This window comes from Uloborus diversus, chromosome 9 (assembly GCF_026930045.1).
Source record: "Uloborus diversus isolate 005 chromosome 9, Udiv.v.3.1, whole genome shotgun sequence".
NCBI lineage: Eukaryota > Metazoa > Arthropoda > Arachnida > Araneae > Uloboridae > Uloborus > Uloborus diversus.
The window spans coordinates 59,828,863-59,843,900 of record NC_072739.1 but is presented as its reverse complement, the minus strand read 5'-3'; the positions used below and the strand labels follow the sequence as shown (position 1 = coordinate 59,843,900).

Below are 15,038 nucleotides of genomic sequence, written 5' to 3'. Positions count from 1 at the left end.
AAAGCTTGCTGGGTACTTTGCATTAATTGGATTTTACATTTTCCAAAAATAAAAATTGATGAAAATATTTGGGGGGGGAAACACTTCAGTTTTTCAAAAAAAAAAAAAGACCCCATGGAGTCGGCCCCACTGAACTATACAATGATTTAGAAGTGTTTATCGTTTACTTTTATACCAACAAAAACAATATAACTATTAAAATATGAATGGAAAAGTTTAAAATAAGAGAAATTGTGGCTCAAAGTGACCATGAATGACTTATGCTTTTGGAAAGGAGCTATTTGCCTACCTTATCTCTTCCTCTTTTCTTGCGTATCACAGGATTGCTTAGCTTAACTTTTCTGTCGTTTTCAATTTTTTCCCAGTATTTCGATTCATCTAAATCTACAAAATGAAGTTATTATTTTAAAAAATGCAGATTGCAGAAACACAATTATTTAAGAAGGTCATTTTATTAAATAGTATTAGTCTGTCACTATTGATGATAGATTACATTGGTGAAACACGTTCATAATTAAAAAAAAAGGATGTTAGTTTTAAGAGTATATTTATTTAAACATCCTTAAGAGTAGATGTAGGGGAATGTGGGGCAAAGTGAAACAAAGATGACTGAGTTTTTCAAACTAAACAAATTCGAAATTTGTTTTGAAAGTTACAGTATGTAAAGAAAGAACATTATATTTTGTAATAAGACTTGCATTGAAATAATTTTTAAAAAAATTTCAGGAAATTTGCGCCTTCAAAAAAGAAAGAAAAAAAAGAGGGTCACTTCTTTTTCATGGGTCAAAGTGAAAAATGAAATATTTTATATTCGATATAAAAAATATTTTTATAAAATTAATGAGTAAATAAAAGGCTGAACGAATAAGTGAAATAAAATGAAGCAATAAATAAATAATTACATTAATTAAATAATGTATAAAGAAAAATAAATGAGTGAATAAAAGAGTGAATGAATAAAAAAATAAAGTGAATCACTAAAAAAATTCATTTTTCTCTATTCACACCTTATAAAAACTCATAACAAAGCATATGAATGGTTTTCTCAACATCTGGAATTTCGCAAGCGGTATGAAATAAGTATATATATATTTTTTTTTTTTTTTTTTTTTTCAATCCTACAATGCATTTAAAATAAATGATTAGAAAAAAAAAGGAGAAAATATTTTAATACCGATTTTACACGATTAAAAGTACATGAAAAAAATGTAATTCTTGTCCTCAGACTTAAAAATTTATTTAAACTTTTTCTTTCAATTAATAAAAGAAAAGTAAGCATAGAGCAATGTGACAAAAAATTTAAATATTTTTTCCAGCATTTTGGAAAAATACAAGGAATATTACAAAACGATAGTTTAGGCCTAAATGCTAAATACTTTGCTTTAGTTATTCATATTCTTTTTAGTGGGTGGTTTTAACTGAGCTTCCCACAGGTTTTTTAGTTTCCTAGGGAGAAAAGGTATCAAAATTCTAAATGTTTCAATATGCCTTGTTCCTCTAGCTGTTGTGCACCACTTGTTTCAAAATTAACAAATTATTGTGGTGGGGGGTGTGAACAACACATTCCAATTTTGTTGGGAACAAAATACAAAGGCATAAAAGAGGTTACAGGAAAATTTTAAAATGAAACTTTAATTTTTAAGTAGGGTAACTATCAAAATTTTCCTTCAAAATAGTTGCTTTAGTAGCATGAAATGTAAAAAAAAAGTCTCCTCAGAGTAACATCTGAGTTGAGTTCTGTATCCAGGGAAGTATTTTTCTCGAAGCATGTGTTGAGCATATCGAACCTATACTAAGAAAATAAGATTGATCAACAAGATTCAAGCTTTCTTCCTACCCATAGGGCAGCTTTCTTCCTGCCATGGAAGGGGGTTCCATGTTTGCATGCGTCCTTTGTCGCACAACGTGTTTAATGCGGGGGAATGCTATTGGCAGAAAAATACATGATGAGATCTTTGTGATGTCACTGAATGCAACTGATAAGCACAAAATCGTCGTTCTAATTTTTTCACCAATGAATATTACAATGTATGAAAAAATAAATGCCTAAAGTTGTAAAAAGTTGCCAATTAAAAAAAAATACTTGCTTTTGCGCCTTTTTTGATCAAAAAAGTCGCCCTAGTCACTATAGTCAGAAATAATTGCAAAAATCGGTTTTTAGTCGCCAGAGGCAACCCTACAAAAGTAAAAGAGATTTGAGTTTGAAAATTGTCTTTCAGGGACTTGAAATTAAAAGGAAGGCTTCTAGGGGGGGGGGACTAGTTAAGAACTAAAAATGTGATTTTCAACTACCAGCAATATGTTGGAAAATACTTGGAGGTACAGTAGTTACATTTAATAAAATCATGCACTGCATTTCAAAGATTAAATTATCTTCTCAGAAACTAGAAAAATTGATTTAGCAATTAAATTTTATAATAATTTAAAAAATAACTGGAGACACTTGCAACATGTTGTCGACAATTAAACACGTAAAATAATTGAAAATTTTGAATTACACAATGGCTTATTGTAAATAGTCACACTATATTATGATAAATGCTTTTATCTCTTTTGCACTTTTATAATGCTGTAAAGTTGAGAAAAAGTTGGTCAAAGACAAGAAACTAATGACCCACATTTTAAAATTGATTTCTATTACCGCTTTTGAGTTAAAATACTTTTGTGAAAGACATAAGAAAAGAAATTGAAATTCAAAACATTGAGAAAATAACCCATATATTATTCCTTGTGCAACTGCAATTATTGCTAAAAATTGTTTGCTAAAATTCTTACTTTCAAGTAATTCTACATTGCCCAATTGGTTGAGTTTCCCTTCGCTAAGGATGGCTTGAGCTTCTTCAGAATTATGACAACGAACAAAAATTTCAGGTTCATCAATAGGAGCATCGACATAAGCAACTATTGCATTTGCTTTCACCTGATCCTAAAAAATACAATCAGGCATAGATGAATATAAGATAAAAAAATACTAGCATAAGCTCAACTGAAATATTAAAATCACCTCTTTTGTTATGAGTTTGATTAGTTCCAGATAATTACTATAGATAATTTTTAGTAAATTTCATAGTCCCAATTTAGCTTTTGGAATAACTAAATATAAAGTTCACCATATCAGTATTTATGCAGAATAACTACCAAACATTTCAAACTAGAAGAACAAGAGTCAATATTTTCTGTTCTTGAATTTAAAACAAAAAAAATAGTTAACATTTCGGTGCATGATAAGATTACATAAACTATTACAATGCATACAGTATACCTGAGATTAAAAGATATACCTTAATATCAGATGAATTTTTCACAGGTTCACCTAATTTAATTTTAAGTATAACTCCTGGCTGAAAATGTAGCCCTTTTTTCTGGCCTTCTGCTGAGGTATCATTTGATTTGGACATCGTGTCTTGTTCTTTCAATTCCTGTGTTTGAAGCATAACTGTTTTTTTCAGGTATGACATGGTTGATCTTTGCAAGTCAAGATATTTGTTTCGATAAGCCTTCCACTCAGCTCTGAAACAAAATTATGACAAACAAAAAGGATTTTCAAAGCATGGATTTAATACACAAAAATAAAATAACATTATTAAAAACTTTACGCAAGAGTATGTGGTAGAAACTATTTGTAGAACCAAAATGCTAGAAGTTATAAATTGCACACATGTGTTTAGATGTTAAGAGGACAACTTTATCAGGCAAACGGGACTGCAACGCAAGTAGTACTGCCGCCCCATGCAAAGTTAACAAGAGTTGCCTATCCACTTGAAAAATTAATAACAATAATGGCACATAGTCCTCACATAATACTGCTATTAGAGCTGGGGGGGGGGGAACCTGAAGCTTTGGCATAAATTTAAGTTGAAAATTTAAACAGGACACAACATTCTCTAAGACAGTAACTGCTTTAAGGTTGATATTTTGAGATGAAAATATTAAAACAACAGACAATTAAAAAAACAATGCATTTTTTGTAACGAGTTCTAGTTTTGTCAACCAGTTTTGACTATGCAAATGTTTAAAAGTTATTTTCCAATTAAATTTTTCAGATCCACACACCTTTTAAATTAAAAAAAAAAAATCCTTTTAAAGACGTAATGGCATATTTCATCAGAGACAAATCTTCAATTCTTCTGAGGCGCGGCTAAGATTTGAAATTGCCCGCCTTGCCTATCTCAGTTCAAGTTTCCATATCAAGTTTTAATTTGAATAAATAAAGAAGCAGAGTGAGGAGCGTCAGGAAAGTTTAATATTGAGATATTGGGTATAATTTATTGTTTCAAAAGAAAGAAATGTGAAGAGAGTCTGGGGGGTGGGCTCGACCTTGTCCAGGAACAATTCTCAACATGGACATCAGAAATCACCATCAATTTTCGGTAATATCAGGAGAAAGTTGGGTTTTGGTTTCTCCTCCAATTTCTTTTTTAAATTGAAGTCCATTTAGGCTATCGTTAGTGAAGTTAAATGGTCAAATTCTTTCGGATTATTTTCGAAAATTTGCCCTAAAACCTGCCGCCTAAGATGGTGGCACAGGTCACCTGCACTACGAACGAGGCCTGCAGACAAAGTTGTAATGAACTATTCTTGGTGAAAAATTTATCAATGTTTAAACAAATTATTTAAAACCTCCAAGTTCATCATATTCTGATTCAATGTTAAACAATATGCAGAAATTTCGGTTGATAAATCAAATTAAAAATATTTCGAAAACAACATGAGAAAATAAATTGCTTATCTAAATCCAGGGAAACAGAACACAGAATACACAAACTGGTTACTAATGCAGATTATTAAATTAATTAATGATCTGTATTTTATCTTGAGCAATTAAAAACACATATGGAGTTTGGTGCTGCATTAAAATGTGATGCTTCATTTATAGTTCAGGTCTGACTACTTTGATCAATTTGTTACTTTGAATTTTAATACATCAAATGATAAATATATTACAGTATGTATATATTGCCATTTTTAGCAACTACCATCTCTGAAGATAAATGAGTAATATTACTAAGATTAATAACTATAATTCTTTGACTGCAAATATTGTAATTGAAAAAATAAATAAAAATAATGTCATATATCATAACATTCTCAAAATAACTATTGGGTATAAATCCTGATATTTATCATGATATACATCAATTTGAATACATATCAGCTAACCCTGATAAGTATTAATTATAAACAGAGCAAATAAGTTAAATTACACGAAATAAAAAAAAACTTACTTTGACATTACTCTTAAATTTGGCCTGTCATTCCTACTTTTCTTAGAATTCTTTCTCTTTCTTTTATTTTTGGCGACATCGGTATTGTCTGTAATATTTTCAGAACCCTATTTTGAAAAAAAAAGCAGAAGGATGCGAAACTGTTTCAATGTAGAAAAATAACATAGCTGAATATTTTTTCAGCTATTAATTGATACCAGAGCTCATTAAAGATATTAAGCTAACTTTTAGTTCAGAGTTTAAGAAGAAATTAAGACATAAAGAAGATAAAATTACGGACTTGATTCAACGCTATCCTCAAATTAACTATACATTTAGCTCGCCTTAATTTCATTCAATTCTTATTTCTTCCAACTTATCAAAAATTACAAAAAGAACTTAAAAATATATATTTTTAAAAATTTTCTACTAAAAAGCATGTGATAATATTCATAAACCACCACAGTTAAAATTTGGCGAAAATTAATGCCGATTGTTACATTTTAAGCTTGAATGCAACTGGACTAAAATTTTCAAGTGAGCATGACAAAATAAAATGAATTGTTTCTTTTACAGATGATAATATAATATTAGAAGAGTTAAAAATAATGGTAAGCACAAAATGATTTTTATCCAAGGGATAGAATTGCAGAATAAATGAAAATGAGCAAGTTTTGCTGAAGTGGATTCAATTGCATGTTGAGAAGTGTAAAAAATCAGGGATTTACATGTAAATGGTTAACATATGTTAATTTTAGGCCTTTTGTATAATGTTCGTTGGTATGCTACTACGGTTTTAGTCATGTTTACATAATAAAATTACATTGATTATAATGTTAATACACAAAATCTGAAAAAAAGAAAACACTAGTTCTCTAGGTCTTCAAATGTGCTCTTGACATAACATAAATACTGTAAAGAGTATTTGCCTAATAATCTCCAAATTCAGGAAATTTTTATCTTATTAAGTTTTATTAAAGTTTGAAGAACATATGCTGGCAAACCAACAAGTTGCCAAATAAAGGGTTTTTATAAATTGATACTGAGCATGGGTGCAAGACCTTCCGTCTCATGACAGAACGGGAAGAAAATTTGATTATGTAAATTAACGAAATACATAATTGGGTTTCTATTAATGCATTTATCATTTTTTGGCCTCAAACCATATTTGCATAGGGGATAAAAAAAAAATTTCCTACTCCTCACGCTCTTAACGAATTGCAAGGTCGCAACTCTAGGAAAATCATGCAATTTTGCGAAAAATTCAGGCTTTCTTCCTTTTTTTCATTATTAGTTTAGAGGTTAGATATCAGCTAGTATTGAGGCAACTTTTGTTTAAATGTTAATGCTATCTTTAATATCTCCTATTTATTATGAAAAAATTCTTTTTCAGATGAAGAAATATTTGAGAAAATAGTGCCAGCTTTTTTTTTAAAATCAAAATTTCATGTTTTTATGAGGGAATTAAAATGTTTTACAAAAAATTTATTTCAATAATATTTTAGGGGGGGGGGAGGGGGGGCGGGTGAGTGAAACACTAAATACTAACATCACGATTTTTTTCCTGGATGTTTTCACTTTTCTCCATAGACAATTCCATACTGTTTTCATTGCTTGTGCTGCTTGATTGTTTCTTGATAGAGTCTTCACTCTTACTTCCTTTATCTTCATTTCGCTTAAATTTTTTCGGTGCTGTAATTTCTTCACTTTCATTGAGCTTTCTTTTATGAGTTATGGGTGTTGAATGCATGTTCTCTTTTCTCTCATCTGAAAAAAAGGGGGTATAACTTAAAAATATTGTGTAGTAATAAAAAAACATAAAATATTCTTGTTATTGAGAATGAAAGAACTAAACCTCTTCCATGCAATTAATTAAAAGGTAGAAAAATGTAACTGATGAGTAGAATAATAAAATAAACACTTAAGGATAAAATGAAGGGTGAAGAAGATGATGAAGAACGAGATGAAGAAACATATGTAAAAAAACTTGGAAAGAATTATTTAGAGTAGAGATGCGAAATAAGCAAATGGTCCAATTAATGATCACGATGATTATTTTTATTACTACCCATTTGTCCATCATATTCTTCTCTTATAATTTCGACTTTAGAAACTAACAGTTTATTTCTGAGAGACAATTTATTTTTCTCCATTTTCCTTATTTTCCAATAATGATTTCAAAATTTCATCCAAATTCTTTGAGCCAACTTTCATATTATTATTAATAAAATCAAATTATGTTAACAAGACATGAACATTAGAAAATATTAGGCGGTAGCCTGTGGTCAGTAAGCTAATTTAGAAGCACTTTTAATTTAAATTTATTTTAATTGTTAATAGTTATTTAATTCAAGAGTTTTATTCTATGTAAAAAAAATGAGGCTATTTAAAAGCACTATATTAACCCATTAGGGACAAAGGACGCAAATCTGCATCAGCGACAGCTGCTCCTCCTATCTCACAGTGTTTTGATTAGTACAAGCTAGGTGGACAAAAGTCATGTTCAAAATTCTAAACTTTGTTATTGGGATACAATAACAAAGTTTAGAATTTTGAACATGACTAAGCAAACAATAAACCAAACATGATACTTAGTTATTTGTTTATGTCTAACTCCCTTCCATCACATGAGTAATAAGGTTCAAAGGTACGTATCCGTTTGTAATTGAATAAATTAGTTTAGTTCCAGACATTATTTCATCACACAAAATTCAAGTGTTCCTAATTTGATATGATTTTATTGTTCAAGATGAATATTTTTTTTACTGGTAAGTGCTTTTTTCCCCTAATTTAATTAATCAATCTGATAGTCCGATAATATAAAAAATTTTTTTAGAGATGAACAAAGGATTTTTTGCCTGTATCAAAACTTTCGAGAGATGGCAATGACTTGAACCCATTTGTACCCGGGCTAAATTTTCTGTATATAATAGCTGTAGCTTTCCCATTAATAATAAGACATATTATTATCAGCACACTAGAGTACAACATATTTTGTTTTACCCAAAGCATTGAGTGCTTCAATAATTCTTCAAAAAAATCCCTACTCGAAAGAAAGCACTCTAGAGAAAAAAAATATGTTGTACTAGAGTATGCTGATTACAATATGCCTTATTAATAATAGAAAAAGTGCAGCTGTTATTACAGAAAATTTGGCTTGGGTACAAATGGTTAAAATCATGCCATCACTTGAAAGGTATTAAACGAGCAAAAACTCCTTCGTTTACCTTCAAAAAATTTTAAATATTGTTTAATTATCAGATAGTGTAATTAAATTAGGAAAAAAAAGCACTTATATACCAGTATAAATAATATCCATTTTGAACAATTAAATCATGTGAATTTAGGAACACTTTATTTTTGTGTGATGATATGATGAATTCTAAACTTGACTTTTGTCCACCTAGCTTGTATTAATCGAAACACTGTGCATCTGAAAGATGCTTCTCTGTGTTACGGCAAATGCTACTCGAAAATCGGAACGACGCTTGTGCGTATTTTGGTTTCTGAACTAAATGTTTACTATCAGATGGCGTTACTTATACACTTATACATGTTCCGGTCAAATGATTGGCCTTGAACATTAGTATTTCTCTATCTAATGTCAGAATGGGGTCTGTAAAGTGTCTGATTTAATGGATTTCATGAAAAAAAAAATATAAACATGTGCTAGCAAGTGAAAAAGGAAACGCATACTCATTTTGAAGTGTTTTTTCTAGTTTCGATTTCATTTTAAAATAGGATTTCATGGGAGATATTCTAGCAATGGGTTTTACTTTTAGATTCATTTGTGGTGAACACGTCTTTCCGAGAACGAAATATCTACATTTATGACTGATCCATCTATGGATCTTTCGGGCAACAGTGAAACAACTATAAATTATTGGATTTCTTCATACAGTAGTTACTTTCCAAAATCATACTCTGAAAAAGAAGGCAAGGAACTTAGATGGAGATGTGTAGTTTGCTCAAAGCACAATAAAAGACGCAACACTACCTATGAGTGTAAAATGCTCAATGCGCATTGATCTGTGGTTTGAAATTTTTCATGCGGCTTCAAAATATTAAGCACAAATATTTTTCCTGTTTTGTACAAAATATATTGTTTAATTTTGGTACTTTTAGTTGGAGTAAAAAACAATATATTTTGTATTTTTATTGTTAAATATCAATTATTTTCATCATTTTTTTTGTTATGATCGAAATTATGATATATTTTATCATATATTAAAAAATGGTTTCATTTCTGCGTAAAGCGTACATTTTTATCCTTATTATGTAGTGCCTACTTTCTAAAATTGCGTATTAGGCTTAGCGGGAAAAACTGCCTCAGCCTGTATGCACCGTCTGCATGCAACAGTTGCCGCCCTGAGGAAGCTCTTATCTTCTATGGGCTGATATCCCAAACGGGTAAAAGGAGAAGAGTTTCGACACATGAAAAAAGTTGCCACTTTGTATACATGCGTATATTTATTCACAACAGAAAATATAAATTAAAACATGGCATCACTTCAACTATCAGTTTGTAAAAAAGAATAATAATAAAGTACGTACATAATTTTTCTTAACCGAATGATACTTAATTTATTATTTTTTTTTGAATCAATAATTAATATTTTAAAGAATAAGTTGTAAAATGTGAGTTGTAATCATATGTATAGTTAGAAAAGACAAAATAACTACAAAATAAATAAATAATAATAATAATAATGTTGTGTCATTAAAAGCTGGGGTAAGGGTATCATAACAAACTTAGGAAATGTCTCTTTAATATTTCACTCAGTTTTACATACTTTCTACACAATTTCTTCTTTTTTTTACGCTTTACACTTTCATACTACATGTTACAATAACGTTAGCAGAATATTACATTTATTTATTGCTAACAGATGTATTCATTATAGTCTGCTTAAAGGTATGCTTAAAAAGAATATATTTTGGAAAATATTTTTTCCACCACAAAGTTTTGCAATTATAACTAATTGGCAAAGAGGCTGATTATAGTTTATTAAATGGGTGCATCCCTAATTTAGAGCATTAAAAACAATTTTTCAACTTTCAAAATTTAGCATGTTTGATCACACATTCAGGAGGTTTTCAGTTCAAAATAACATCCAATCCCCCCCCCCCCCAAGGTGGAGATTCCATATTAATTTTAAAACAAGGAGGTTTACTATTTTCAAAAAAAAAAAAAAAAAAAATTGAAAATAATTAAATGAAATATCAAAAATTTACCATGAAAGAGTTGTAATATTAATTCTTGTAAATTGAACAAATATGAATTATACACATCAAATATAAGGAATTTAAAAATACTAAAAACAAATTTTCTCTAAAAAATGAAATTTAAGTAGAAAAAGAAAATAAATGTTTATATAAATACTAGTAAATACTAAAACATTTACAAAATCCATATATATATTTTTTTACAATCCATTCTAGACTGAATTTTAAAACACTGAAATAAAATGTTTATGAACTCTCAGCAGGTCACAAGTTCAGCTGTGGCAGACCAAATTCATCCTAAAGTCTACAGATTGTTTGGCTCTACACTAGACTAATCAAAGAAAATTTCATAACTTGGACAAAAAATTTCTAAAATTTATGAAAACTTTTTATGTACCTATATTGAATGAATTATTGTTACTAGAAGTACTTTGGTTAGGCACATCCGTCTCTGCAATTGCATTCTAGAAGAAAATGATACAATAAATTTAAAATCCTTAAGAACTAGGAACATGAATCATAAATAAGAAAATAAATAAGCAATAAATATCTTTTTCCATTGAGCACAAAACTACTGTATGATTTTATCAGATATTTTGATACATCATTAATTTCACTTCTAAGCAAATATACAGTGCGAAAAAACGACATATTGTTTAACATTATTTTCTTTTAATAAATAAAAATACTTTCAAGAACACTAAAAAACCTTGAAATTTTAAATAAAACACTACGAAGAATAAAAGATCAATGAACTAAATTGTTTCACAAGATATACCATGCTAATCTGGGGCGTGTGCACGGAAGTCACAAGGAAAACCATGGTACCTCCATCAGCTCAAAAAAAAAAAAAAAAAAGATGAGAATAAAAGTCAAGAGCACCATAATGTTTTTTTGAGAGAGTTATAAATATTTGTAATGAGACCGCAACTGCTTGAACTTCAAACAAATAAAAATATCAGTCTGGAAAGCATTCAAATGGTTTTGAAAAAAAAAACTCGGGAATTAGGATCCACAATATTTTTCATCAACAATTAAAAACAGAAAAAAAAAGATAGGGACATAGCAAAGAAAGGGAAGTCTCGAAATGTATCCCTTCACTTTACGTTGATGGCCTAGAAGAGCCTTTTTGAAACTTTGATTTGAAAGAATTCTGTGGGAGGGTTCTCAAACCCTATCCTTTCCACTATCTTTATCAGAAATAGCTTACAATTACGTATTGAGGAAACATCAATTCCGAACAGTTTCAAGGATAGTGCTCCCACTCAAACTCCGAAAAAGGTACCATATTCATCATTAATGATTGCCTAAAAATTCGTTTTTAGGACCACAAATTGTAAGTCTTTCCGGATATCCTAAAACGACATCTCAACTTAAAATAATCAAAAACCATAGGCGAACGTTCCCACCTACTAACATTACCAAAGATCTCCCTTTCGCCAACATCGTTGAAGATCGCCATCGTTGAAGAAGGGCTCAAGGCAAAAATCTCGAGAAACTCCGAACCCCCAATTTTTGCGTGAATCTTATGCTTCTTGATTAGGTTCATATTTTTAATACTTAGATCCAGTTTTGACATTTAAAACCACATAGCTAAATCCTCTCTCTGTGCTTTTTGAAAAAAATAAGATGATCTTGATTTCATACAGTCATCTAATTTTTTGACCTTGCCTCGGTCCTGCACCCCTTTTTGGGTAGTTATCTAAACCTTCAGGCTATCCGATATAGTGGTACCTTCATTACTGAAGCTCTATGCATGCCCCTGATGCTAATATGAGCCTTACTAAAATAAGGCTAAAATTATGAAGTACAGTAGTTACGTACAGAAGTTATGTTTTGCCTCATGCAAAGGAAAGTCAGAGGGGACATGATTTAGTTGTTAAAGTTATTCAAAAAGAACGATGTCAATGGGCTAAATTTTTGCATGGGAAGCAAGACAAGGGGTGATCTGGAAATTAGGAAAAATTACTATTACTTTAGTAGGGTTGTGGGCACTTGGAACAGCTTACCAGAAGAAGTTGTATGTAATGAACAAGGGGGTAGATGGTTTTAAAAAGCCATTGATCATCAATGGGGACTAATACATTGGCTATGGCCATCCTAGTTTGGCCCAGAGCCAGTTGCTGGTCACCACATTTATATTTGTATACATTTATACAAGTAAAAGTGACAGCATTTGTCAGAAAAAGCTTTTAAAAAACTGAAAAATTGCATGTTAGTCTGATGTTAATGCAAATAAATTTTCAAAATTGCTTACAATATTCAGTTCACCAACTTATAACACATTACTATTGCCACAGATTATACATCATTAGATTATTTGATGCATATCAAGCATCAAATTTATATCATTCCATCACGAGTAATATATTGTAAGTATCTAATTATTTCTCCATTACATATATATATATATATATATATATATATATACAAAGTTGGGACATACCTAATTTTATCAGGATTTATCTTTGGTTTAGTTCAATGGCTCCCAACCTTTGTGTCCATGGCCCCCTTTCAGAGGTTCACTGACACTTATCTTCTTATCCTCCCCCCCCCTTCTTCCTTGAAAATCGGCACTAGTGAACATCGATATTATTAAAAATATAAATGCCTAATTCTAATTTGAAGTAATATATAAACAATTTAATCCAATCACTCTTGAACTGAAAAAAAAGGAAAAGTACCTTTGAGTTTTTTTTCCTTCTCCAAAATAAACTGTTAAGCATTTGAAGGGAAATAATTAACTAATAATAATAATAAGACAAACAAATGAACAATCAAGTGAAACCAATCAGGATTGATGAAAAAGTTGCTTCATGAAACCAAATATATATATACTGTATGCTTACAGAGAAGGCATTGCGTAGAAATGTAGCTCACAGTTCTGTTCAGCGATGAGAAAAAAAAAGTTGAGTACTCATCATATATCGTATTCATATAGTTTTTAAAATGAACATGAATAAATTCTTATTCAAAGGTGTAAAGACCCCAATAATTCAAGTCATTCAACTTTAACTGTTCAACTATTTTTCAGTAACTTCAAAAAGACAATTTTTATAAAAAATGTTTAATAACTATGCATGCCATTAAGCATAAAAGTAAAATTTAATTTTATCCAAATAATTTATTTCATCTGTCAATGAAGTTCTGTATAATTGAATGCAATGTCTACCCCAAAATGATTTTATCGCCAGACAAATCCTGTGATTATTTTAAATTATTTATAGTGGCTCCTATCAGAACAAATCAATTGCATTAAAAACTTGTAACCTTTTGCAAAATGTAACAATTTCTTTTGAAAAAAAAAACAACCTAAAAACGTTAGTTTAATCATCATGTATACTGCGTTTTCTTTGATTTTTTTGAAATGAAAAAATAAGTGTGTACCTTGACTTATGGTTGTATGATTTTGACCAGAAAAAACTAAAACTAAATGTGAACAGGAAAATGAAGGATAATGTAAAAATTATACTATGCATGCCTTAAATTGGAGGGAAAACTAACGATACCAGAATAAACTATTTATATTTACTTAACAGCTACTTACCTTTTCCGCAGAATGAGCAGCCCATCTATTTTCATTCTTTTTCTGTTTCTTATCTATGAAATCCTCATTCAATTTCTTTTTACCTATTTGAAAACTGGTTTAATGTGAGTAGTATGAAGCAAAAAAAAGTAATAAACTGAAGTATTTTATATGTTCATGAGTCCGGTAGCAAAATCAACTCGATACTGCAACCTATGTTGCAGGTTCTTGCAAAAGGATGCAGACTATTTCTTAGTAGGGGCAAGAAGAAACAAAAATTTTAAAGAAAAAAATCTTAAATTGTAGCTAATGAAGATTTGTTTTCATTCCTGGGCTTTAGGAATAATCCACAGTTAGCATGTACTTGTAGTTATAGTGTTCAGAATCTTGTTTCTATGCATTTTACGATTAATTTAAAGTTGGATTATCTTGCAAACCAGTTTGGGGGGTTTGATCTGCATTGCAGACTATTTAAAAAAATTCTGCTCCAGAGTTCATGAGGAGTAATTTCAGAACTTCTTTAAAATGCAGAAATCCACTAAACGATAGACAATTTTAACCCAGGAATCACATTCCCTTACAATATTTTTTCAATTTTTTATGTAGTCATTTTAAGCATGAGCACACTCAACTGAACTGAGATTGCAGGAGCCTTAATTTACATCTGCTCAAAATATTTACTTGTTAATAGATTCATTGAATTTTTAACACCAATTGTACTTGTTACAAATACAGTTAAGCACTGTTTTATGTTTTTGAAGAGACAGTATGAAAAAAGCATATAAATGAAAAAAAAAAAAAAAAAAACGTAAAATAGGTATACGTGAATATGTATTAAACTCTGCAGGGACCAATTTTACAAATGTTTAAATGATTAAAACATATAAACGGTGCTACTCAGTAGATAGTTCTCTTTTCTCAAGTAAGCATGTCATAACATTCTTCATTTCATAAGTGAATAATTTAAACAAGTACATTTAACTAGTTTCATCAAACAAAATTCAATAACAAAGTGATAATGATTTCAAAATATATATACAGTTGATATCTCACTGAACAAACCTCAAATTTGCAAACGGTCA

At 29.8% G+C, this 15,038-nt stretch overlaps 1 protein-coding gene across 1 annotated transcript in view; it reads right to left on the bottom strand.

The window, feature by feature from the left end:
* LOC129229470 (la-related protein 7-like) overlaps positions 1-15,038 on the bottom strand; it is a 28,007-nt gene that overhangs the window by 3,161 nt on the left and 9,808 nt on the right. Inside the window, exons 6-12 of the mRNA XM_054863784.1 lie at positions 13,978-14,060; positions 10,828-10,894; positions 6,754-6,971; positions 5,226-5,332; positions 3,282-3,510; positions 2,776-2,926; positions 290-384 (exon numbers count right to left, since the gene is read on the bottom strand). Coding sequence (XP_054719759.1) covers positions 290-384; positions 2,776-2,926; positions 3,282-3,510; positions 5,226-5,332; positions 6,754-6,971; positions 10,828-10,894; positions 13,978-14,060 — 950 coding nt within the window. The remainder of the gene's footprint in view (positions 1-289; positions 385-2,775; positions 2,927-3,281; positions 3,511-5,225; positions 5,333-6,753; positions 6,972-10,827; positions 10,895-13,977; positions 14,061-15,038) is intronic.